Here is a 26,515-nt window from a genome sequence, read left to right on the forward strand (position 1 = left end):
ACAGCGTCTACATGTACTGCAGCTGGGTGCGTCCCTACCTGTATGTGTGCTGGTGCCTGGGAGAGGGCTTGGCAGGCTGGTCACAGCAGTACAGCATAAAAGGAACCCAGGCTGGTGGGTCAGGGGGGCTCAGTGGTACCCGAGTTCCAGGTGGCACCCTGAGGGGGACCCGTCACAGGTCAGATATGCTTTGAGAGCTGGGCTTGCTTCACAGCTGGGCCACCAAACCGCCAGATGAGGGTAGCAGCTTGTGGATGCTGGTGCCCCACTGGCAAATGGCCCTCACATGCTGCCTCTCTAAGGCCAGACTAGAGTCACCGGTAAATACCATGGTTTGTTATGCTCGGCTGGCATGTAAGGAGTCGATAGAGGGTGACACGTCCCAGCGTTTCTGTTGGCAAATGCTGCCTTTCCCTTTGGGAAATGGAGCAAAACTGCACGTTTCTAGCCCCTGTCTCCCAGGCAGAGTAGGTCCTAGGTCCCCTCCTTGCTCCTGTCGAACCTGGCCATATAGATGTGGAGGTAAATGCAGGGGTTTGGAACAATTTGTATAGTGGGGGTGCTGAGAGCCATTGAACCCAGCTGTGAACCCTGTATATAATGGAAACCACTTCAAGCTGGGGGGTGCAGTAGCACCCCCAGTTCTAGCACCTATGGAGCATAAATGACTGATTGTTCTGCCCAGACCTGATGCTTTTGGTCTGTTTTACCATGGGGGAGCAGGGAGGAGGAGTTTCCTCGCACAACACTCGGCCTGACAGGATGCCTGAGGGCCTGGAACACAGTCATAGGCTACGTCTGGGAGCTTGGGGTGTGACTACCAGCTTGCACAGACACGCTCGTGCTAGCTCTCAGGGAGCGAGTGCACTAAGAACAGTAGTGTAGCCACGGGAGCACGGGCACAGGCAGCAGTGGCACAGGCTAGCCATACCGAGTTCCCACCTACAGGGTTCAGGCGGGTTTGTGCTTGGCACGGCCAGCCTGTGCCATTGCTCGCTTGCTTCATGGTGTTTCCCAGTAAACAACCAGCGGTTCCTGACTCCTGCATGGAAACCATGGGCTGAACCAGGACACCATAAGAGTCAAGGCCCTGCCCGGGCCGCCCCACCCCGCACAGGAGGGAAGCTCTCGTCCCTTTCCTTGGCACTTTAGGGTACGTCTACACTGCGACTGAAAATCTGCGGCTGGCCCATGCCATTTGACTTGGGCTGGGGTTGGCTCTAGGACACTGCCAGACGGGAAGGTCCCAGAGCTTGGGCTGCAGCCTGACTCTGAATGTCTAACACTGCATTTAAACAGCCTCTAAGCCTGAGACCTGCAAGCCTGAGGCAGCTGGCCTGGGCCAGCCGTGGGTGCCTATTGCAGTGTAGACACACCCTTCACGTCGCCTGGATGCACAGGGGGAGTCACCCAGGTGGCCCTATCAGAGTCCAAGCCCTTTCTGATGAGTAACCTCTGGCTGTCCTCCCCGTGCCCAACCCGGAATGCACTGCTCTTCATCCCACCAGGGAGAGGATCCTTTTGAACTGGGCCACGTGCCTATAGCAGCTGAGGCATGGGCTGGCTCCTTCTCATCCCGCTGTAAGGTCTCGCCAGAATGTCTCTGCCGGCTCACGCTGCCTACAGGGACTTTGGTGGTGCCAGGATGGATCAGACCGGGGGCCCATCTAGCCTGGAATCCTGTCTCTGACTGTGGCCAGCCCTAGCTGCTTCAGATAGCCGGTGATGGGACAATCTGCCCACAGGGGAAGTTTTCTCCTGAGCTGCAGTAGCTAATGGTCAGTTTATGCCCTGAGGGTTTATAGCTCCCTTGGTCACTGAACCTAGTCCCTCTCTGTGTGTCTCTGCTCCAAGGCCTCCACCTGCTCCCCTAGCCCATTCTCCCTGCTCCCACCCACTGCACCTGTCCACCTGCTCCCATGCTCCTTTGGGGCAAAGAGCGAGGCATTTGGCTTGTGCAGCGTGGCAAGGGATGCATTAGCTGCACTGGCTCCTTTCCCTACTCCTGACTGCCCCGAACTCCGAGCTCCTCTCCCAGCCTCAGCGAATACTGATACCGTTGCAGAAAGCACAACTCAGAAAAGCATTTCCAGGCAAGAGAGGGGAGGACAGCAGCCCAGATTCCTTACTGCTGAGAGACGGAGGCAGGAGGGTTGGTACGCATCTTGCAGCCATCATTTAAAATGGCAACACAGAGTGACTCTTTGCAGCTGGATGCTAACGAGTGGTGCTGTGTGACCGGCAAGCGAGGCAGCAGCAAAGGAAATCAAAAGAATGTGCCAGTCATTTTCCACTCAATTAGAACTCATCTTCTGAGCTGCTGGGGAGGGGGTTTTCCGCTGGAGACTGGAGCAGGGGAGAGGAGGAAACACACCAAAGGTTAGTTCTTCTCAGGGCTCTGGTTGTTTAGATAGGCCCCATCGCTGGTGGTCTGACAAGGAAACAAGTGGCAGACTAGCTCTACGCTCAACTGAGATTCAATTCAATTCCATTCAGAGGGAGTCAGGGAGAATCTACTAAGCGCCTGCATGTGTGGCTGGGCTTCTGGGGGGAGGAAGAGCCTTTAATCTGAGGCTGCATCTGAATTTATTGCTGGCTGCGTCTACATTAGGAGCTGCTGGAGCCATAGTTCCCAACGGGTGCAATTATCAGCAGAGGCTCTAGTATAGACAGGGCTCAGGTGTGTTTACCTCCACCACTCAGACAAGGGTTAGATGGCAATGGCCTATCTAAACTTGGATAAAAAGGTGGATTTTTTTAGGAACATAGGACTGCAAGGGACTTGCTGGGTCATTGAGTCCAGTCCCCTGATACCACAGGCAATCCCATCGTACCATCCTGTTCATAAATTTATCAAACTCCATCTTCAAACTAGTCAGATTGTTTCCCCAAACTATGCCTAGTGGAAGGCTTCACTCCTCATTCCTCTGATGGGTAGATACCTCCTTCTAATTTTAATCAAGTTAGTTCAGTCAGGGTAGTTTAACTCTGTTGAAACCCCCACTTAAGAAGAATGGCCATATTGGGTCAGACCAATGGTCCATCTAGCCCAGTAGCCTGTCTTCTGACAGTGAGCAGTGTCAGGTGCTTCAGAGGGAATGAACAGAACAGGTAATTATTGTGATCCACCCCCTGCAGTTCACCCCCAGCTTCTGGCAAACAGAGCCTAGGGACACTCAGAGCACGGTGTTACATCCTTGACCATCTTGGCTAATAGCCATTGATGGACCTGCCCTCCAGGAACTTATCTAGTTCTTTTTTGCTACCAGCGTGGATACATTTCAATGCCTTTCGCCCAATTTCAGCACGTTATAAAATGTGGGTTTTAGCTACAAGAGTTTAGTATGTGCTAAAATTCAATGGTTTTCTCTTGACTGGAGTTTTAGAAGACGTTAATTAGATGGAACTAGTTAATATCATAGATTTAAATCTCAGCCTAGATAAAACCATTCTGGTAAAAGCCTCGGCACCCTCCTGAGCCTTGTTTACACTACAGCTCCCACAAGTGGAACTGCACCTGTGGAGCATCCTGGGTCTGATCAATCCTGGCAATGAAAAGACCAGTCAAGGAAGAGTTGAGTCCTGCAGTGACATGTCCTAACCTGCATCACGTTGTTGACTCATATTCAATTTGTGATCCATTATAACCCCCAGATCCTTTTCAGCAGTATGACTCCCTATCCAGTTATTCCCTGTTGTGCATCTTGTCTTTATTGAATTTCATCTTGCGGAAATTAGACCAATTTGTCAAAGTCTTTTTAATTCTAATCCTGTCCCCTAATGTGACCATAACCCCTCCCAGCTAATTTTTAAAGCATACTCTCCTCACCATGATCCAAGTCATTCATGAAAATATTGACTACCACCAGATGCAAGACTGACTCCTGTGGGAACAGATACACACTCAGAGTTTGACAGAAAATGGTCGATAACTACTCTTTGGGTATGTTCTTCCAACCAGTTGTGCACCCACCTTACAGTAATTGAATCAAGGCTACATTCCCCCTCTTCCCCCCTCCCTGATTTTTTGGAGACTGTCATGTGGGACTATGTCAAAAACCTTACTAAAATCAAGATATATCATGTCTACTGCTCTCCCTGCCTCCATGCACTAGGCCAGTAACCCTGTTGAAGAAGGAAATTAGGAAATCGGTTTGTTTTTGACAAGTTTGTGCTGGCTAACCTTATTATTCTCTAGGTGCTTACATACCTGTTTACATTGTTTAATAATTTGTGCCAGTATCTTTCCAGGTATCAAAGTTATGCGGACTGGTCTATAATTCCCTGAGTCCTCTTTGTTCCCCTTTTTAAAGATAGGTAATATGTTTGCCCTTCTCCAGTCCTCTGGGACCTCACTCATCCTCCATGAATTCTCAAAGATAAGTGCTAATGGTTCCAAGATTGCTTCAGTTAGTTCCTTAAGTACCCTATGATGAATTTGATCAGGCCCTGCTGACCTGACTACATCTAACCTATCTAACAATTCTTTAACCTGTTCTTTTCCATTTTGGCCTGCATTCCTTCCCCCTTGTTGTTGCTGTTAATTGTGTTTAGTATCTGGTCCCCGTTAGTGACCTTTTTAGTGAAGATTGATGTAAAACAGGCATTAAACACCTCAGCCTTCTTAATGTCACCAGTAATTAGCTCTCCTTCCCTACTAAGTAGAGGACCATCACTTTCCTTCATCTTTCTCTTGCTCTTAATGTATTTAAAGAACCTCTTCTTCTTGCCTTTTATGTCCCTTGCTAGGCGTAACTCATTTTGTACCTTAGCCTTTCTGATATTGATTTGCTTGAATTGCTAAATATTTATTTAAAGTCAGGCAAGCTCTTTGAGACCTCAAAAGAGGCCCAATTTGGGTGGTGTAGGAAAGTTTGAGTAGGTTCTCTGCCGATGACTTCCTCCCATAATTTCTCTGCTGTCTCCCCAGCTGCCTACTTAACCACTTACTCCTCAATAGGGTGTCTATCCCCTTACTCTCTGCAGGTGTAAACGCATCATTTCTGTAGATGTGCAGACTAGAAGGGATCAGTATGATCATCTAGTGTGACTTGTTGCATAACACGGGACATAGAAATTCACCCAGTGATTCCTGCATTGAGTCCAACAACCTGTAGTGGAACTAGAGGTCCCCTTAGTTTAAGGAGTGTGTCCTTTAGAAAGACCGCTAGTTGTGATTTAATGACGCCAAGTGATGGATAATACACCACAGCCCTGGGCTAGTTGTTCCAACTGCTGTTATAGGGATTTGTTATTTGTATTACTGTAGTCACAAACCAGGACTCCACTGAGTTAGGTGCTGTACAAACACAGGACACATGGTGTTCATTGTTACCTCACTGTTAAGATTTGGTGCATTATTTCAGGTTTGAATTTTTCTGAATTTAGGACCATACAGGGGCCAAATCCATCTTGGGGTGAGTGAATGCAACTCAGCTGAAATCATGGAGTTGCACCTGCTTACACCAACCATGGATTTTGCCCATCTTTCTCTCTCCCAGAACTGACATATGCATTGCCTGAACACTGGCTGAACTGCAGGGATATCATTTCCTTGCTCCTATGGCCCAATAATTGATGGTGCATTCGTGTAACCAACACATTGTTTTACTTGTTTCTGAGCTTTGCTCTTCTCTCCCAACTCAAATGGAAGAAAACTTGAATCTTGATGGAAACTGAAGGTCAGCTGGTTAATTCTTGCGTTTACATTTTTGGTCTGGTTTTGGCCAGAACCAGAAACATGAGAATATCTGTGATAGTTTCATCTTAATTGCTCCATCCAGCAGGTTATGACAAAGTCTGAGATGCTCCTAGACTCAGCCAAAGCTTTTCTAGGCCTAACCAGATAGAATCAAAGCCAAATGGAAAGTTTGATACTACTGATGATGTCATTCATCTGTGGGTTGTACTGGGCTTTGGGTTCCCTTGAGATGAGGGACGCTGGAGATATGAAAGGTTCTATTCCTTTTGGGTTCTTATCACGGCCCCCAACACTGTGGCAGCCATGTGATTACCACCATTATTACATAGAATAGCAACAAGCGTTCCAGCGAGGGGTTAGGCCAGGTGCCACCATGTGGGTCAACCGGCTCCTGAAGCCTGGCTGCCTGGTCAGTAAGGCTCCATTGTACATTACAGCTCGGCAGGTGGCTGGCTGAGATTTCTGCCGAATGAGCATCTATGAATTGTGGACACAGAACTTAGCACCACAGAGTGCTGGTCTCGGATTAGAGCTCCTACGGGCTAGGCTAATACGCATAAATAATAATGCTACCATAGCTCATCCTCCTTCTCCTGTTTGCTTCTGTCACCCAGCTCTTGCCTTAGATGAAGACTGTGCATTTACTGGGCAGGAATAGGCTTCTACTGTATGTCTGGAAAGCACCCAGTACGATGAGGCCCTGGCTAGACCGAGGCCTCCAGGTGCTAACGCAGTGCACGTGCTCAGTAACAACAGCCTGTCCCACTTGTCTGCTGTGTTTTCAGTGGCTCTTCCCTCTCCTAAGAGATGTCTGCATCTCTCAGCGTAGCTGAAAGCAAACCACATGGAACCTGAAACAAGGGAACTATTTATCCATTCTTTTAGGGACCACAATTGGCCTACAGGCTGTTCCTGAATTACTCATTGTGACCATCTATTGCTCGTGGCATGTGATAGGGCAGCCGAGTCACCCAGGGCACTATTATTTGGGCTCCCTGACTGGCTGAGTGAAAACAGGGGTGGAGTAAGTCTTGTGCAAACAGTGAACCCCTCTTTTCATGCACCCATTACCTGCGGGAACTTCTTTTTCCTGGCTCAGAATGGGAGGTGGACCGTGGAACCACTTCAAAGGAGGCCTGGTTCCCGCCCCAAGCCGCGTATCAGTGGAAGGGAGCTGAGCGTGCATTCTGGGGACTGCTCTGACAGCTCAGTTATCTCCTCTGATCCTGGCAGCCCGAAATGGGAAACAGGCAACACACCAGGTTGTAAGCTGGGACTCAGATGGCTCGGGGGCTGCCTGTTCAAATCTTGCTTCACTCTGTGGTGACCACATGGCATTGTCATCAGACAGCTGTTTGATGGCCTAACTAGTGGTCACAGCTAGGGCTACCAACCCACCAGGATTGTCCTGGAGTTTCCAGAAATTAAAAGATTAATCTTTAATTAAAGATTGTGTCAGGGGATGAAACCCCCAGGAATATGTCCAGCCAAAACTGGCAGAACCTAGTCACAGCCCATGTCCTAAGCAAAACACGCAGTGAAGCAACACAGAGTTGGCATGGACTCTCTTTCCAACAGCAGAGGAGCCAATGGGCTATATGAACCATAGAGACCATATTCCCTTCTCCTGACTGGAGGGAGTCCCTGCACAACATGGGTAGGACACATCCATGCTCTGCCCTGGATAATCCCATTCTGTGGATAACAAAGGCTCTGTTCCAAGGCTGTCAACCTGGCACCTCTCCCCCCACTACCACCCAGGAACTAAGGAAGGCAGCCTGGCGCCACACTCAGAACCAGTCAAACCGCCCGCCCGGCTCCGAGAGCCCAGCGCCAGCTGGAGAAGTTACCTATGGTGAACTCGTCAAAGGCGATCGTGGTGGCGTTTCTGCCCAGGGCATTCGTGACTATCAAGGTCACCTTGTACTTCACCGTGGAGAACAGCTGGAGATATCTGATGTGACACCTGTTTTTGGGGAAAGTGTCTTTCTCACAGATCAACTCTCTTGGGCCATGCCTGTCAAAATCAGAAAAGAAGAGAAATCAGGCGTTACCCCGAGGATCAGCACTCAGTGGGACAGGCTCACTGGGGCCCAGGCCTGGTGCCATGCTGCTATCCCTGTGCTCCAGCCTGGCCTTAATTATCAGGCCTCTTCTCAGCTCAGACCTGCCCTCAGCCTTAGGGAGACGCCTCCATCTTCCCCTGGGCTCCCCTCTTTGGCTCAGGCCTCAGCTACACCGTCACAGGGGCTTCCTGCTGTGTGGTGAAAGCTGGGGATGGTTGGGTCTGGTGGTCCAGTTTGGGTCTATCTTTAAGCAGACCCCACCACTCTCCATCTTCTCACAAACCCAGCCACGAAGCCTGCTGTTTTCTGGCTTCACTTTCAGGCTGAAACTCTTCTCCAGCTCCCGGGCTGACCTGCTCCCCCTTTCTCCGTGTGCCATGGGACTGTGACCCGGCGTTTGAGCCGGGCCTTGCCCCAGCCTCCCGTGCTGTGGATGGAGGCGACTGCACCCATTTAGAAACAGCTCTGCAAGCACAGCCAAGGGGGTGTCTCAGCTTCTGCCTGGATTCTGCCATCAGCCCCGGTACAACACTGCAACCCTATCTCCTGGGGCTACAAGGTGCTGCGCCAGCTCCAGTGCCCAAGAGGTTATCTCCTTCCAAAGGGGACGCTGCGGCCTCACGCGCTCTCCATGACTTTAAACCATCGGGAAGGGGGATTTTGTGCTGACGGACAGCCCTGGAGCCAGAAACCCATTGATTCATCCACAGAACAAGGACAGTGGGCAGCTGTAGTGCAAACTTCCGTAAGCTCCCCACTCCAACCAGATGCGGAGAAGAGCCAGCAGCTCCCGTTCACACGCAGTCAAGGAGCAACTCCAGATTTATTCCAGATTTGGCCGTAAGTCTGGAGACAAAATTCCCCCTTGCAAAGAGGCAATTCTCCCCTCCCCTCAAGACCCAGGCACTTACATGACGGTGATATTGAAGGCGTTGGGGATGTACGTAGGACTGGGTAAGTGCCAACTGCAGTAGAATCCCTTGGGGTAGTTGTTGGATCGGCACATCAGCACTGGCTCCTTGGGCGAGGCTGCAGGGAAGCAGAGACCCAGATTACTAGTGGGGACGTCCTCATCGCTCCGGTCTCTGTGATGGAGGAAGTGCGGAGAGGCGGGGACACGCTGAATGCAGGAGGATTTCACTGTCATTATTATGCAATGGAAACTCTGACCCAGGAGGACCTCATGGGCAGAGGCAACAAATCCAATCCCCGCCATCCGGCTTCCAACTCTAAAGCCCTCCATGTGGCTCCCCGTATTGCTTGGGAGGGCCGGATTCTACGGCGCATCAGAACCTGGTCAGCAGGTCACCCACAGAAGGCATCTCTAGAGCTCATTCCCTAATTGATGTGTCTTTTCTGGCCCTAAAAAATTGATATCTACCCATGTCACTGATATCTAAGCACCTGCCTATGCACCTGTCTGTGCCCAAGGCAGCCGTCACTTGTATTTGAGACCGTGTCGTGCCTACAGGCTAGCCCGAGGACTGTCCCCTCTGGACAGTGTGCCCTGGCCTCACTCAGAGGACCCGGTGGGAGCATGGGGTTTCATCTGCCTCACAACACTGGGAGATTTGCAAACAAGAGAGCCTGAAGGTGACAATGAAAGTACCAGAAGCATCAGAGAGCGTGTCCTATCTAAAGAGAGGGAGGAACTGGGGACACGCAGCTTAGGAGAGAGAGGAAAAGTTGATGGTCTGTAGCGAACAAGAGGGGCAGGGATTGTGCAGGCTAGTTAAATGGGCCAAGATGGGGGAAATGCAAGGTACCCGTCAGGACCAGTCTGCATCAACACTGGTCAATGGAATTATTTCACCAAGGACGGCAGAAAACCAAGGACACATGAGAGGAATGCACATATGCGTTGGGCCAGGAGAACCCCCTCACCTGCTCTAAAACCTGTGGCTTGGCCATGGCTTCTTCAGAGGATCAGGGATGTTTCAGATGGAAGGATCTGACCATAGTTCACAATGCGGGCCGAGCCCATGACTACAATAATACAAAAAATAAAAGCAGTGTCGCTGTAACCACATCGGCCCCAGAACGTTAGAGAGACAGGGTGGGGCAGGTAACATCTTGTATTGCAGAAGTTGGTCCAACGAAAGATATTACTTCACCCACCTTGGCTCTCAAAGAATAAAAAAAGTCAGCCTACGTGAGCATAATGGTTCTTTCTGGCCCTAAAAAATCCATATCTAAGCACCTGCTATGCAGGTCTAGGTGTTTGCGTGGTATGCCAGCATGGATGGACACTTCACTCTGTAACTTGCTCCCACGGCAATAGAAATAGACATAGACAGATCTTCTAGTGCTATGTCTGGTTGACCTTTAAAGGATCCAAGCCCCGGGGCTCCCACCTCTTCCCTGGGGAACAACTCTAGAATCTATTACAACTCACAGTCAGGAAGGTCTCTGATATACATCAGCCCTGGTTTGTCATCTCCTTAGTGCTGCTCATATCCCTGAGCACGACAACAAAGAATTCCTTGCCCTCTTTGAGAGAAGACTGCCTTCCCCAAGCAAAGAAGGAGCAGCCATCATGGCCTCCACTCAACCCACCATCCATCGCTCCCATATAGCCGCTGAACAGGGTTAGATCCCCACTGCACGGGTCAGCATTGGGCTCCCAGAGACACATCAGCCCAATGCTCCACTCCGCTCAGGAGACTCCTTTGAAACAGAGTCCAGTTCAAGGTCTCTGGCCTGATGTTCGGAGCCCTCCGTGGGCCTGGCCACAGCAACAGGAGAGATGCCTCGCCCACAACAGTGATCTCCCTTGGCAGTGCCATTCCACTGGGACAATGGAACTGCCAAGCCATAGGGGGACTTGTGAGCACAGGAGTCGGGACCCAGGCTGCTGCATTGGAACTCGTTCCCACTATGGACCCCATGCAAACCCTCTGCAATGTCATTGCACACTCACACAGTGTAAATATACAAACCCACTCACAAGCTCCCAGCAAGAGAGGGGGAAAGGCTCTTCTTATTTCTATTTCACATGATTCAGGAGGTGTTCAGTCACTGTGGGGATGGGGATGGATGGACAGACAGGAATCCTGGTGGGAGCTCCAGTCCACAGAGTGCCTGTGTAGAGGGTGGGTGGATGCTGATTTGATCCTACCCATGGGGAAATCTGGCCAGACTCATCTCCCTTTGGGGTCACCTCCCATCCTGGGATACTCCTGTTTCCCATGGGTGTGCGCTGTATCAGTGCCAGCTTAGAATCATAGATTATTAGAGTTGGAAGGGACCTCAGTAGATCATCTAGTCCAACCCCTTGCTCAAAGCAGGACCAATCCCCAAATCCCTACATGGCCTCCTCAAGGATTGAACTCACAACTCTGGGTTTAGCAGACCAATGCTCAAACCACTGAGCTATCCCTCCCCACCGGCTGACGCATGCTCAACACCCCAGGCCCAGGCCCTGACCTGTCCCACCTCTTCCTGCACCACCCTCATCCTGCCCCCATTCTACCCCTTCCCCCAAGTCCCTGCCCCTTCTCCCCCTCATCCCTTGAGCATGCCATGTTCCTGCTCCTTCCTCTCTCTCCAGGAAAGTCCTAAATGCTGCCAAAGAGCTGTTAGGTGGCGGGAGGGGGGGAGTGCTGGGAGGGAGGGGGAGGAGCGGGGATGCGGCGTGCTTGGAAGGGGGGAGGAGGCGAGGCAGGGGCAGGGGGAGCTTGGATGCCAGTCGGTGCTGAGCACCTGCAAATTTTTCCCTGTAGATACTCCAGCCCTCCACACACGGAGTTGGTGCCTATGGTCTGCAGGGTATGAACAGGTTTTTAAGGCCCAGCTTGACAAAGCCCTGACTGGGATGATTTAGTTGGGAATTGGTCCTGCTTTGAGCCGGGGGTTGGACTGGATGACCTCCAACCCTGCTACTCTATGATTCTATGAACTGGGCCCTGAATTCACATGGAGGCCGACACCCCTTTGCTGTGTCTGGACAGAACACTGCAGTTCAGCCTGGTGGGATGCCAAGACAGGTGATGAACGTGGTGAGAGCAGCTCATGACTCCCCCTCCCATCCCTGGAGGCCTCACCACACCACAGCACATGCACAGAGCCAGCAGCATCGCAGAGCTTCATGGTCGCATCAGTATCGCATATGACATCAGCAGCCTGGCAGGCCTGGCTTTATGATCACACACATTTAAGCCTCTATAGAGAGGATAAATAACCAAGATAACCCAGGAGAGCTGTTGGTTCCTGGTACATCATCCAGCCGAGCGAAGTCTGGGTCTCCTGGGTGTACGTCAGCTGGAGAGCATTTTGCTCACCCTGAGCAGTGAGCCGCACAGGAGGCAGCTCATAGACTCATAGACTTTAAAGTCAGATCATCTACTCTGACCTCCTGCACCATACAGGCCACAGAATCTCATCCACCCACTCCTGTAACAAACCCCTAACCTATGTCTGAGTTATTGAAGTCCTCAAAGCTCCAGATACATTAAACCAAGCTGCCTATGGCTCTTTCTTTCCAGAGGGTGAAATGAGGAGAGAAACCCCATCCCACCGTGAGCAAATTGCTCACTGTGCCTAGTCCGGTTTGCAGAAAATCCTCTGGGGAAGAAAAAAGCGTGAGGTGACAACTGGGATGCCATTCCAGATGCTCCAGGCTGAGAGGCTGCATTGCAAATCAGAGCTGCCATGCATGCCACCGACATTGTCCCAGGGAGAAGAAGAATAATTTGCCTTCCTATGTAGCCACTTCTAGCCAAAGAGAGAGGGGGAAACTGAGGCAAAACACGCTGCAGCAGTTTGCCTGAGAACACTAACTGAACCTAGGCCATCCTTCCCCCCTGGTCTTCGGGGCGTTGTGTCTGTTGGGAGAAAGCACTCCCTTAGCATGGCACAGACCTTGGCCAAAGCACTGAGGAGGGTGGAGAGGGAGAAGAAACCTGCTCTGGTATAAGGTTTGTCTCACCTGATGGCTATTTCAGCCTTCAGACAACAGATGAAGGCCAGAGTCAGGACAATGAGCCTCACAGTTAAATAATTCAAGCGGAGTCTGCAGAAAACCAGTTCAGATCATCGCAAGGCCAGAGATTCCCCCCTCTCCTGCCAGTCCTTTAACCCCTTTGCTGCCTGTGGAGCTATCGCTTACAACCCACGCAGTCACACCCAGTTGGCACTGTGGTCATACACCCTCTTCCTCAGAATCCCACATGAGCTGGAAACATGCGGCCCCAAAGTACGAGGGGGGCTATGGACCAGCCTGTTGTATCTCAGAGCTACCACATGGTGGGAGTAGCTCATCAGGGCATTCTACGGAGAAAAATCAAACACACGGAGTTCTAAAAGGGTGGGGGAGTCCCAGAGACTGGGGTACCAGGGGGCTGGCGGCGCCCACTGCAGGGTGTGTGCAGTGATGGAGCAGAACCCAGAGACTGGCAGAATCGGGGGGCTGGGCTGGAGGGGACACAATGATGGGTGCAGAACATCTATGTTTGGGGTATCAGGGAGGGGAGCACCCTGGCTTCCCCCCCTGCAGCAAGGGTATTTAGGATCCATTATTCATACGAAGGAGTTGATTCCGGCCGTCTCCTTCCCTCTGTCTGTACCCTGACACTGGCTCCCAACTCTTGCCCTTCTCATTACAAGCATCCTCTGCAGCCCTGCGGCTTTGACTCGATCTGTGCCCCACCTCCCTTCCCAGGCCTGGAGAGGCACTCAAAGGCTAGAGCTGCTTCTCCGAAAGGTCAAGCTAATGCGCTACCCAGCAGCCAAGCTTCCCGGTGCCCTCTCCACCCAGCCGCCCCCTCTGTGATGAACTTGGAATGTTCTTAATGTTTTCTCTGAATACTGTGTTGGTGCCTCAGTGTCCCCATGGCAGTTCTTAAGTATCTGGCAGAGCAAAGGGCTAGTGCACCTAAATGCCTGACACTCTGTCTCCTAGCAACTGATGGCCTGGGCCCCTCCTCTGCAAAGGTGCCAGCTGAAGGTGTTGGAGACAAAGGGATCAGGTGACCTCCTGGCCCGGGAAAGGGGCTGAGCAGAGAGGAGGGGCTGGAGGGGGTTGTGAGTCTGGAGCTGCCTGGGGACGAGGAGTGAAGTGCAGACATGGGGGTCTGGCTCACTGCCCCTAGAATGGACCCAGCCGAGGGGTCCGGTTCGCTGTATCTACAGACTCTGTTTTAGACCCTGTTCCTGTCATCGAATAAACCTCTGTTTTACTGGCTGGCTGAGAGTCACGTCTGACTGCAAAGTGGGGGTGCAGAACCCTGTGGCTTCCCCAGGACCCCGCCTGGCCGGGCTCGCTGTGGGAAGTGCACGGAGGGGCAGAGGATGCTGAATGCTCCAAGGAGAGACCCAGGAGGTGAAGACGTGTGAGCTTCTTGCCCTGAACAAGTCTGCTCCAAGGGAGAGGAGGCTCCCCAAAGTCCTGCCTGGCTTTGTGGGGAGCAGTTCCAGAGCATCGCCCGGGGACTCCGTGACACCCTCACACTAGCTTCTGACGCACCAGCATTCACGTGCAGCCTGTGCTTCTTCCCTGAAGCATTTGTTCCAGGGGGTGGAGGGAAGGGGACATCTGCTGCTTAGGAAAAGCAAAGGGCCCGGCTAAAATCTCTGTATCAGGAGACAGCACCAGAAATGTGCAGGGCACTTGGGAGCCTGATACAACGTGAACTCGCCCCATGCCTCCCTTGCAGAGACAGCACAGAATTGCCAAGAATGAATCCTCAGCTCACCTCGGCCTCACGGAGAGGCCCACACGCTACCTGCACCATCCCAGAAGGCTGCCTCGCCTGCAAGTATCATTAATTAATCTTTAACGAGACTTTAATTAGCCCATCTGAAGATTATTTATCTTCTTTGTCCCGGCCACACGCCTTGTAAATTAGATCCAGCTATCAGCGATCTTTGCTAATTCCTCCATGCCCTGAAGACGGCTGGAGATTTGCAGGCTGGGCTGAGAACTTTAGTTCTGCTTTTCAGCGAGAAGGGAGGACGTCTGAACGGCTTCGCTGCTGCATTATCGCTCGACAGCCTCAGAAGGACTCACAAATATCGTTAGTCTGTTTGTCTTCATAGCAACCCCCTTGAAAATGCTCTTTGTCTGCCTGCTCGCATACAGAGGTGCATGAGCACTGTGTGCAAAGAAGGAAGTAAGGATAGATAGATAGACAGACAGATGTATCTGGGAGATGGAGAGAGAGAGGGAGAGATGTGCATAGGGTTGGTTAGATAGACAGACAGATATTGCCAGACTATCTTAGATCTTAGGTCCATCATCTTGCTACCAACAGTACTCAGTGCCATCTGCTCCAAAGGAAGGTGGTAGACCCCTGCATGCCACTGGGGGTGACCTGCCAGAGGGGCATTTCTTCCTAAACTCCCATTATTTAGAGGCAGCTCATGCTCTGAGCTGGGAAGGGTTATGTTCCATGTTCAAAATGTTCGTTAATTTTTAACAAAATCATTTACTATAACACTCCAGCGATCTGTGTTTTACACATGCCCTGCTCAGCTCTTGGCTTCTGTAGGATACTGTGGCAATGAGTTCCACAGGCTAACAGCGTGTTGTGTGACAAAGCACTTCCTCTCATCCGTTTTAAATGTGCTGGCATAGATTACCACCTGTCATGGGCTTGGGAGTTCTGTTACCAGGGAAATAAAAATAGACCCACATGTGAGGCTGGGGAAATGACAGCCCATGTGACTTTCTCTGCATACCCCCTGCTGACAGCACAGCGTGTGCATTGCTGAATTAATGCACATACCTTAACACAGTGGATAAGACAACTTTCTTTTCTGTTTTTAAGCAAGGGGAGGAGTAACAAACTTTTGGAGTGTCCTCTGGGCTTGGCAGCAGGTGGTATTTTCGGCAAGCTCAGCAAGCAAAAGAGAATCAAGTCAAAGGCAATGAAATGAGGCTGGTAACCCATCTGTGCAACCAAAGGGACATTTCCATATGAAACACTGCGACTGCACATTGTGCCACTGTCCTGTCTTTTCTGATATCTGGGAAGGGAGCAAAGTGTTCACTGGCCTGAATATTACACAGAGCTGCTTCTCTTTGAACTCCTGCCTGTCCCAGAAAGCTTAGTGTTTAAGATGGCAGAGTGACCCAGTGGATAGAGCACTGAACTAGGACTCAGGAGATCTGGGTTCTATTCCTGGCTCTGCCACTGAGCTACTAGGTGACCTTGGGCAAATTGTTTCAGTGCTTCATTCCTCAGTTTCCCCATGTAAAATGGTCATGATAATAACCATCATGACCTCCTTTGTAAAGCACTTTGAGAACTCTGGATGAAGAAGCAGAGCATACAGTTCTCCATCCATGGTGGATCCCCTCACACAAGATTACCTCAGCCTGGGGAACCTGCTGCCACTGGAAACTACTGAGGACAAGTGTTTAGGAGAATTCCAAATATGACACTTGCATGAATTAAAATAAGTATTGGCAGTAATGCCAGCTAGGATAAAATGACACAGGCAATTGACTTGCCTGGGTGAGGGTAGGCCATGATCAGAAGTATGTCCTCCTGTGATGGAATCAAGGACAGTTAGGTGCAGTGTGTGTGTTTGGGGTGAGGAGGGGTCCTGCCTCCTTCTGAAGTATCCAACATTAAAGGAGACAAGAATACTGGACTAGATGGAGCATTGGTCCGTGACAATGTGCCAGCAGGAGGGAAACTGGCTCAGGTGGAGAGCCAGGAGGAGGGATACCGGGCCAGGTGGAGCGCCGGTCCGTGGTGGAGTGACAGGAGGAGGGATACCAGGACAGCGAGTGTGCCAGTCCATAGTGGTATGCCTGGAGGAGGGATATTGGACCAGGGGGCACTCTGGTCTGTGGCAGGTGGAGAAGTTTTCATTTGCAGCACTGAATGGTTCTGAGTGAACTTGTTACCTATCTTGTAGTCTCCACCCTCTCCTTCCAGAGGGTGAAGTGGGGCTGCCATGGGCCCTCCGGGCTGTGCAGTGCCCCTGCGCTACAGTGAAATCCTGGCCCACCCCCTTGCCTCTAGCAGGCAGAGCTCATCAGCCCATCCCATGCTCTTAAGGAGAGAAAATAAAGCAGCAACCCAGATCGATACAGGGCTCCTTAATGCTATTGCTGGAGCCGGGCCAGGCTGCCAGGCCGCTGGAGAGAGAGAGGCGGAGGGCTGGGGGGAAATGAAGCCATCAAGGGAATGTTAAAGACGCTCTCTGCACTGAGGCTTCGGGGTTCCGTGGGTCACCCTCCGCTACAGAGCCTCCCAGGGGCCGGGTTCCAAACAGCGTGTCCCTCGGGCTGCTTTGGGGAACTGCTCGCAGGACGAGATGGTGGTGCAAAGCAAAGGGCGGAGTTTGAGGAAATGTGTCCTGTTTCCTACCCAGAAGGAACAGAAATGACAGGACCACAGAGAACAGGAGCAGCACATGCCCCGTTCCCAGACACGTCTACGGACCCCACGGCTGCATGCAAACGTCCCCTCAAAGCTGGAATCTCATCGCGGGTGTCATGTCCTTTCCCCTCAGTGTTTTGTAGCTGACAAGATTCTGATCACTACATCCATCCCTGGCTGCCCTCCAGCTCCTCCAACCTTTTTTTGTCCTGTCTGACTTATTTCTAGTCATAAGGCCCAGTTCTCCCCTGGGGACAGCCTGTGCAACCCTGCAGCCAGTGGGGTGCCATGGGTTAGAAACGAGGGCAGTCCCCAGCCCATTAGGTAACCTGCTCGGCCGGTGAACCTGCATGCTGCCTCCTCTGGCACCTCCAGAAGCAGGTGTATATGGGGAGTTGACCTCTTCCGCCTCTTTAATCTGCAGTAATATTTACTTCTCTGCCTTCGCTTCCTGTCCAAGAGATGGAGAAATTAATCCAGCTGAGATCTTTAGCTATTGCCTCAGCGCAGACAGCTCCTGCTCTGTCGGTCTGTTTACCAACCTCTCTCAGACACAAAGCCACCCACATGCCGTGTGAAACCCCTGCGGGTTTAATCTCGTGGTCAATGTCCGTGTTTAACTGAGTCCCCGCTACTCGTATCACACCTCAGCCTTCACACACCTGCTTCTAATCCAGCTGTCCTGTCTCATGAGCTCCTGGTATGTGTGTGGAAAATACAGAGTCAAATTCATCCAGTGGAGTCATCTCAGTTACACCAGGGATGAGTTCAGGCCAGTTAGCATTTCCTTCCTGCCTTTCCCCAGGGGATTCGCTAACCAAAGGCTTGGTGTGCTCACTCCTTCTCTGTGAGTTACTTGTCCCCGTGGTTCTCTGTCTAGATGGCAGCATCTCTCCCATGCTGCAAGGGACAGACAGTCCAAGCCAGCGAGAAAGCCAGTACCACAATGTCCTGCCATATGCACCATTATCTGATGTTGAAAAACTATACAACATTAAAATCTTACTTGTCTTTAAAACATCCAGCATACACCAAATTCCCTATTATTTGTATGAGAGTATACCTAGAGGCCACACTGTGCTAGGTGCTGTCATAAGGGGCAGGCCCTGCCCCCCATACACCTTAGATTATAAATAGATCAGGGACACAAAGGAAGCAGTATTGCCCCAGTTTTACATAGAAGTGACTTTACCAAGGTCACAGAACACTTCAGTGGCAGAGCTGAGGCCAGAACTCAGGTCACCTCACTCCTAAAGAACTTCATTCTACACTGGACCATGCTGCCATCTTACAGATGATGGAGTATTGTTGAGTAAACATGTTGTCAGCATGAATTTGGATGCGGCAGGTCCTTCACAGGTGATGGAACCACCAATCATGTGTGTCAATCATCCTAAATGAACCCGTTACATACGGTGCTGTCAGGTGCAGCATTCCACTTGTGACACGATTCACCTGTAAAATAATTCTATGGCACTTGGGCTGCTCTCTTCACTGCCCTGCGTTTCGCGTAGTCCCTCACGTCTGTGCAACGGGAGTGTGAAATGCTCCCGTTCTGCTTTGGTGGCGCTGGTGTGAAAGGACCAATTCCATGCGACACAAAGCAATGAAGAATAAGGTCCTGTATAGATTCATGGACTCTACTAGGACTGGAAGGAACCTCAATAGGAGAGAGATAGCTCAGTGGTTTGAGCATTAGCCTGCTAAACCCAGGATTGTGAGTTCAATCCTTAAGGGGGCCATTTGGGGACCTGGGGTAAAAATGTGGGGATTAGTCCCCCTTTGAGCAGGGGGTTGGACTAGATGACCTCTGGAGGTCCCTTCCAACCCTATGATTCTAGGTCATCAAGTCCAGTCCCCTGCCATCATGGCAGGACCAAATACTGGTCTAGATCATCCCTGTTAAACATGTATCTAACCTACTCTTAAATATCTCCACAGATGGAGATTCCACAACCTCCCTAGGCAATTTATTCCAGTGTTTAACTACCCTGACAGTTAGGAACTTTTTCCTAATGTCCAACCTAAATCTCCCCTGCTGCAGTTTAAGCCCATTGCTTACATTGGGCTTAAACTGGATACATCGATCAACCAACAGATTTTTGTCTCACTCCATCTGTAAAGCCACAAAGTCTTCGTACTTCGAGTCTCACTGCGCAGGGAAAAAACGTAACCAATCCATTTGGGAAACTACTAAAAATGATTTACAGTAGCTTTTCCTGGCCCTGAGGGTCATGAGATAATGGGCATTAAAATCATGGCATATTTATATATAGAAAAGCTATTTTAGGTAATTTTTAGAGGTTTCTGAAATGGATCAGTTATAATTTTCCTCGCCAGCTGAGAACTTAATGTACTAAAGACGCCTGGCTCTTCCGGTGGAGGGATACGAAAAATAGTACCAATGAAAGGTTTAAAGGCTCTCTAAAACATTTCTGTGAGAGGCTGATTTCTTTTATCACACGTGGCACATCCAGAACGTAGGACGACGAGGGATTTTATTGACATGAGCTTAAGATGACCTACATAACTCATCATCCCTAACTCAAGCCAATAAAACCTTTATATGACAAGGTACCATCGCATATTTCCTTCAGAAACAACATTTCACACTGTGTGTCTGTGTGTGTGTGTGCACGCGCACGCACGCTGTGATATTAGATAGATCTTGGCCTCCTCCAGGCCTCGCTGAGGATAATTTACACAGGTCTGCAGCCACAAAGCCAGCTAAGCCTGCTCCCCAAGGCTTTCCTAGAGGAGAGCGATCTCTGGGTGGTGTAGGACTGATGTAACTGGTGCTACACCAGCCCCTCCTGCCTCCTTATGTAGGAATGAGGCAGTAAACTGGCACGGCTAATGCTCCAATTGCTGGAGTCATCCTCTGGAGGTTGCTGCAAAGGGGCATAATTTAAGAGTGTTAAGTTGAGCTCAGCTGGGCCTGGGGATCTAGGAATGTGTGTGTGTGTTTGCACACTGCACACACCTGTGTATCTCCATATACACAGAGTGTCACCAAGGCAGTCTGTACAGGCTATCTGTATCCACATACATATGAATATGCTCCTGGATCAGTGCTTCTCACTAGATACACCATTGGTGCCCTTCCTCCCCGTGATAGCAGCACTTGTCGCTGAAGAAAACATATGTTATTTATTCTAATGCAGATTTCCCAAAAATTGCTGGTTCCTAGAGGGCCACTGGGAAATTAAAAACTATGAATAAATCATATTTCTACAGCTGATAACGGGCGCATCTGTACAGACAGGAACGAGTTCTCACCAGAGTCCGCCTGCAAGTCTCTGCTCTGGAGCAGCTGCAGTAGTAAATGAAGTAATAATTAATAATCATGTTCGTGTTCATCACACCTTCCACTGAAACGTCTGAAAAAGCTTCCTGGAGCGAGCCCATCTGAAAGTGCAGATGTGGGAACCGGAGACACCAGAGGTTGAGATTTTGCTGTAGGCGACACCGGTGTAAATTGCTATGATTGCACATTGTCATGTGACTTTCGGTTCTTCGGTGCGCGTGGAAGGTGGCAGCGTTGTTGAAGTGAAGATGAACGTGCTACAGAGTTAATGTGACACCGTGACAGCGAAGGGCTCATGGTTGGTGATTAGCATTGCATCACGTACGAATGTTGACATTACTGATAAGCCCCTTGTTTTTTAGGGTATGTGTTGGGAGGAAATGCACTTTTGCAACTTAAGGTAACGTGTTTTGCAGTGGAATTTTCTAGGTTTTTAAAACCAATGCAACATAGGTCAATTGTGAGGGAAACTAAGGCTCCAGGAATGGAGAGGCAGAAGGGCCCAGTGGTTACAGCACTAGCCTAGGGATCTCAGGAGATGTGGCTTCAATTCCCTGCTCCATTACAAACTTCCTGGGTGAATCCAGACAAGTTAGTCACTCTGGCTACATGGAGGATATCAGCCCTGCCCCGCCTTGCCTGGCTGGGAGGATAAATATAGTCTAACAAAAGAGCATGAGGTGCTTAGATACTCTGAGGGCTTCTATAAATACCACAGAGAGACTCTGGAGACGCTCTGGAGAGAGAGGAGCAGGTATGATAATTTCATTGGCTGAGTTCCCAAGACCCGCAATCAATAATCCTTAAACCCTAGTCGAGGACCTTCTGGCCCCCATCCACAGTCCTTCATCAATGCTCCAACAGTTTCTTCTTGTGAGCTATTACCTATCATGCTATTGATACACAACGTATTTGTTGTTGGACATCACAGTTCAAATAGCAGGACACTCCAAAACCTAAATCCCTGCTTCCTTACAGATCTGTGGATCAATCCATCCATCGATGTATGCCCAGATACCCAAGGAGGGGAGCGTGGGCTAGGAGTGTCACCCATCTTCAGAACCATCGATTCTACTGTGTTCCAGAAGTGAGTCAATTTCCACATCTCAAAAATCAGGAATTCACTGCCAGGACCAGGGCGTGGGTGCTCTGATTTAGCAGTTAGAGCCAGGGGGCCAGAGCCGGAGTAGACAGGCCATTAGTTTGGTTTTGAACGGGACAGTCCACTTTTGGGGTGCTTTTGTCCCCCGTCTGGTTCTGACACAAATCCGGACATGGTTTGTCTGGTATCAGACGGGGGGAATGTCGCTCCGCCCCCTCTGGCGTGACTCACATGCGTGGGTGAAAGGCAGCGGGCTCTTCTACATGGCACCCGTCCTGCAGTGTGATCTTGCATGTGGCCAGGCCCACGCCATTTCCGAAGCGCTGGAACACCTGGTATTCTGGCCACCCTACGCCGGAGTCAGGAACCAGAAGTCGAGCCAAGGGGCCGAGTCAGAGTCAGGAGTCAATCACCAAAGCCAGGGGTCAGCACCGTAGTCCGAAACTGGGCAAGGGAGCAGGGCTGGGGTGGCCTGGAGCTGGACTAGAACAGGCCAGGAGCCAGGCTGGAGCAGGGCTGGGGTACTTAATGACCAAATACTGTCTAGACCATCCCTGATAGACATTTATCTAACCTACTCTTAAATACCTCTAGAGATGGAGATTCCACAACTTCCCTAGGCAATTTATTCCAGTGTTTAACTACCCTGACAGTTAGCAACTTTTTCCTAATGTCCAACCTAAATCTCCCCTGCTGCAGTTTAAGCCCATTGCTTCTTGTTCTATCATTAGAGGCTAAGGTGAACAAGTTTTCTCCCTCCTCCTGATGACACCCTTTTAGATACCTGAAAACTGCTATCATGTCCCCTCTCAGTCTTCTCTTTTCCAAACTAAACAAACCCAATTCTTTCAGCCTTCCTTCAAAGGTCATGTTCTCAAGACCTTTAATCATTCTTGTTGCTCTTCTCTGGACCCTCTCCAATTTCTCCACATCTTTCTTGAAATGCGGTGCCCACAACTGGACACAATACTCCAATTGAGGCCTAACCAGCGCAGAGTAGAGTGGAAGAATGACTTCTCGTGTCTTGTTTACAACACACCTGTTAATGCATCCCAGAATCACGTTTCCTTTTTTTGCAACAGTATCACACTGTTGACTCATATTTAGTTTGTGGTCCACTATAATCCCTAGATCTCTTTCTGCCATATTCCTTCCTAGACAGTCTCTTCCCATTTTGTATGTGTGAAACTGATTGTTTCTTCCTAAGTAGAGCACGTTGCATTTGTCTTTATTGAACTTCATCCGGTTTACCTCAGACCATTTCTCCAATTTGTCCAGATCATTTTGAATTTTGACCCTGTCCTCTAAAGCAGTTGCAATCCCTCCCAGTTTGGTATCGTCTGCAAACTTAATAAGCGTACTTTCTATGTCAACATCTAAGTTGTTGATGAAGATATTGAACAGAGCCGGTCCCAAAACAGACCCCTGCGGAACCCCACTTGTTATACCTTTCCAGCAGGATTGGGAGCCATTAATAACTACTCTCTGAGTATGGTTATCCAGCCAGTTATGTACCCACCTTATAGTAGCCCCATCTAAATTGTATTTGCCTAGTTTATCGATAAGGATATCATGCGAGACCATATCAAATGCCTTACTAAAGTCTAGGTATACCACATCCACTGCGTCTCCTTTATCCACAAGGCTCGTTATCCTATCAAAGAATGCTATCAGATTGGTTTGACACGATTTGTTCTTTACAAATCCATGCTGGCTATTCCCTATCACCTTACCACCTTCCAAGTGTTTGCAGATGATTTCTTTAATTACTTGATCCATTATCTTCCCTGGCACAGAAGTTAAACTGACTGGTCTGTAGTTTCCTGGGTTGTTTTTATTTCCCTTTTTATAGATGGGCACCATATTTGCCCTTTTCCAGTCTGCTGGAATCTCTCCCGTCTCCCATGACTTTCCAAAGATAATAGCTAGAGGCTCAGATACCTCCTCTATTAACTCCTTGAGTATTCTAGGATGCATTTCATCAGGCCCTGGTGACTTGCAGGCATCTAACTTTTCTAAGTGATTTTTAACTTGCTCTTTTTTTATTTTATCTTCTAAACCTACCCTCTTCCCGTAAGCATTCACTATACTAGACATTCCTTCAGACTTCTCAGTGAAGACCGAAACAAAGAAGTCATTAAGCATCTCTGCCATTTCCAAGTCTCCCGTTACTGTTTCCCCCTCCTCATTGAGCAGTGGGCCTACCCTGTCCTTGGTCTTCCTCTTGCTTCTAATGTATTGATAAAAAGTCTTCGTTTCCCTTTATTCCCATAGCTAGTTTGAGCTCATTTTGTGCCTTTGCCTTTCTAATCTTGCCCCTGTATTCCTGTGTTGTTTGCCTATATTTGTCCTTTGTAATCTGACCTAGTTTCCATTTTTTATATGACGCCTTTTTATTTTGTAGGTCATGCAAGATCTCGTGGTAAGCCAAGGTGGTCTTTTGCCACATTTTCTATCTTTCCTACCCATCGGAATAGCTTGCTTTTGGGCCCTTAATAGTGTCTCTTTGAAAAACTGCCAACTCTCCTCAGTTGTTTTTCCCCTCAGTCTTAATTCCCATGGGACCTTACCTGTCAGCTCTCTGGGCTTACCAAAATCCGCCTTCCTGAAATCCATTGTCTCTTTTTTGCTGTACTCCCTTCTACCCTTCTTTAGAATTGCAAACTCTATGATTTCATGATCACTTTCACCCAAGCTTCCTTCTACTTTCAAATTCTCAAGGAGATGAGGATAGAGCGACGGGCAGGGAAGAAAAGTGGGGACCGGGGGGAGGAGAAGGGGTTCCACCTGCCCTGTGTTCGACAGGCTTCCAGCCACCCTGCTAAACCCCTGGAGAGTTAATGACACTGAGGCTGGGCGTGAACACCAAGCTGGCGCGATGCCACCAGCTCATCCCATGGCAGACACTTCTACAGCTCCCCAGGCGCAACGTGGTTGGACTGGGCTCACCATACCTTCGCCTACCTTCCCTCTGACCCACCACTGATACGCAGCCACCTCTAGCGAGGAACGTGCAAACTATTTCAGCACAAACACTGGCCTACGAATTAAAAGTCAGTTCTACTCCTGCTGACTTCTCATCAGCCTCAAGTTTAGGACAGGAAGTGCAGAATAGCACAGCCAGCCGGAACTAGTAGCAGGCAGAATATCATTTCCCAAGCTGGAGTTTGGCCCAGACATTCCAGCGCTTGCAAAACCAAAGGGCCTTTCCCGTGACCTTTGGTGACTCTCCAGCCGAGAGGACGCAGGGCTGGCTTCTCACTCCAAAGCCAAATACTGCACCGAAAAATCCCCTGCAGGGAGTCACGCCTGACAAGAGGGTGGCAGCATCCACTCCTGTGAAGCATCTGATGAATCTGACCAGACCTATCTTGTCACGAATCAACAAGCAGCTGGCTCTGAGATGGGATTAAATACCGAACACAGAAACTGAATCAGTGTCCAGGATAATTGGGGGTAAATAAGACATTAAATAAATCAAGTCCAGCTGCTTCCAGTCTGAGCCGCAGCAGCAGGCAGGGAAGCCAACCGGCTACAACAGCTGATGAGCTGCATCTCAGAAGCCTGGAGAGGCCCCAGCCAAGAGCGGTGCAAGGGGCTGTACACATGCCTATGGAGAGACAACCCCTGCTCCGACGCGCTTACATCAGAAATTGACAGAACATGGCGGAAAGGAAGAACTACTATCCCCATTTCACAGAGGGGCAACTGAGAGCTCAGGGTTACCCAGGGAGGGCCCTGGTGGAGCTGCAATTTCAGCTCCCAAGTCCCAGTTCCCGAGCCCATCACCCTCCCCCTCTCTCGCTGCTGTGATCTCGATTTATCTGTCAGTGACCGAGGATGCCAGGTTACTGGTTCACATGCAGCCCAGGGCAGCACTGGCCAAAGGTTCTTGCCAGCTGCCTAGGGGTCTGTGAGAAAGGAGTCTGCCAGGGCCCAGCCCATTGGTCAGCTCCTGGAGGCTGGCCTCCAACTTTCCCTTACAGGGAGTCATAGAATCATAGATTATCAGGGTTGGAAGGGACCTCAGGAGGTATCTAGTCCAACCCCCTGCTCAAAGCAGGACCAACCCCAACTAAATCATCCCAGCCAGGGCTTTGTCAAGCCTGACCTTAAAAACCTCTAATGATGGAGATTCCACCACCTCCCTAGGGAACCCATTCCAGTGCTTCAACACCCTTCTAGTCCCTTTAGTACAGGTTGGGGCATGCTGGTAGGGCGCCCGAGCCTTTAGGGAGCAGCACTCCCAGGCCAGGCAGGGGTGTTCTGCTGGCATGAAAATTCACTTTAATAAAATCCAGCAAAACCACTCCTCACCCATCTGATGCTCACAAACCAGCCTGATTCGGGGTGCCCCGATCCTGATCTCATGCACAGCTCTCACTCAGCGATTTATTGCACGGCTGCCGAGACCGGCCTGCCCATGGGCTCTGTGATCACAATATTCGTTTAGAGCCCAGCAGCTGCCATATCAAGTGCGAATGAATGTCTAACCTGGTGGCCTGCTGTCCCCCAGCACTCCCACAAGTGCCCGTCTCCCCTCCCGCCGGCTCATCCAACTTCTCTGGAGCAGCGGCATTCAGATGTTTTAGGCTGTGGACCTCTTTCCAAAAAATGTGCGACCATCTCAGATCGGGTGATAATACACCCATGAAGACAGAAAATAAAAAGATTTGTAAGGGATAAGCCTGCTCAGACGAGAGGTCATGTACCCAGCTTGTAAACGATTGCTCTAGAGCGTTAGGGAAGGAGCATTAACCACCCACGTTTCTCGCTCTCTTCCCATGCTCCCAGCTCAAACACGCTCAGCTTGTGAGCAAAGAGAGGATTTTCCCCCACTTTGCTGCCCGGGCTGCAGACTCAGCCTGGTGCCTGAGAACTGAGTTGTGTTCTTTCCTTCTCCCCCATCATTCCCAGTCATAAGGTGCTGCAGGCTAAATTCTGCTCTCGGTGTCACCTGTTCAACTCCTTTGCATTCAGTGGGTTTGCACAGGTGGAGCTGAGTGG

At 50.2% G+C, this 26,515-nt stretch overlaps 1 protein-coding gene across 5 annotated transcripts in view; it reads right to left on the bottom strand.

Moving 5' to 3' along the window:
• The window catches only part of CNTFR (ciliary neurotrophic factor receptor), a 474,506-nt gene that overhangs the window by 66,601 nt on the left and 381,390 nt on the right, over window positions 1–26,515 (bottom strand). For all 5 annotated transcript variants that reach the window (XM_030567637.1, XM_030567636.1, XM_030567633.1 and 2 more), the window contains 2 exons: window positions 8,679–8,796; window positions 7,552–7,718 (listed from right to left, as the gene is read on the bottom strand). In XM_030567637.1, coding sequence (XP_030423497.1) covers window positions 7,552–7,718; window positions 8,679–8,796 — 285 coding nt within the window. The remainder of the gene's footprint in view (window positions 1–7,551; window positions 7,719–8,678; window positions 8,797–26,515) is intronic.

The sequence above is a fragment of the Gopherus evgoodei genome, chromosome 6, assembly GCF_007399415.2.
Source record: "Gopherus evgoodei ecotype Sinaloan lineage chromosome 6, rGopEvg1_v1.p, whole genome shotgun sequence".
Lineage (NCBI taxonomy): Eukaryota > Metazoa > Chordata > Testudines > Testudinidae > Gopherus > Gopherus evgoodei.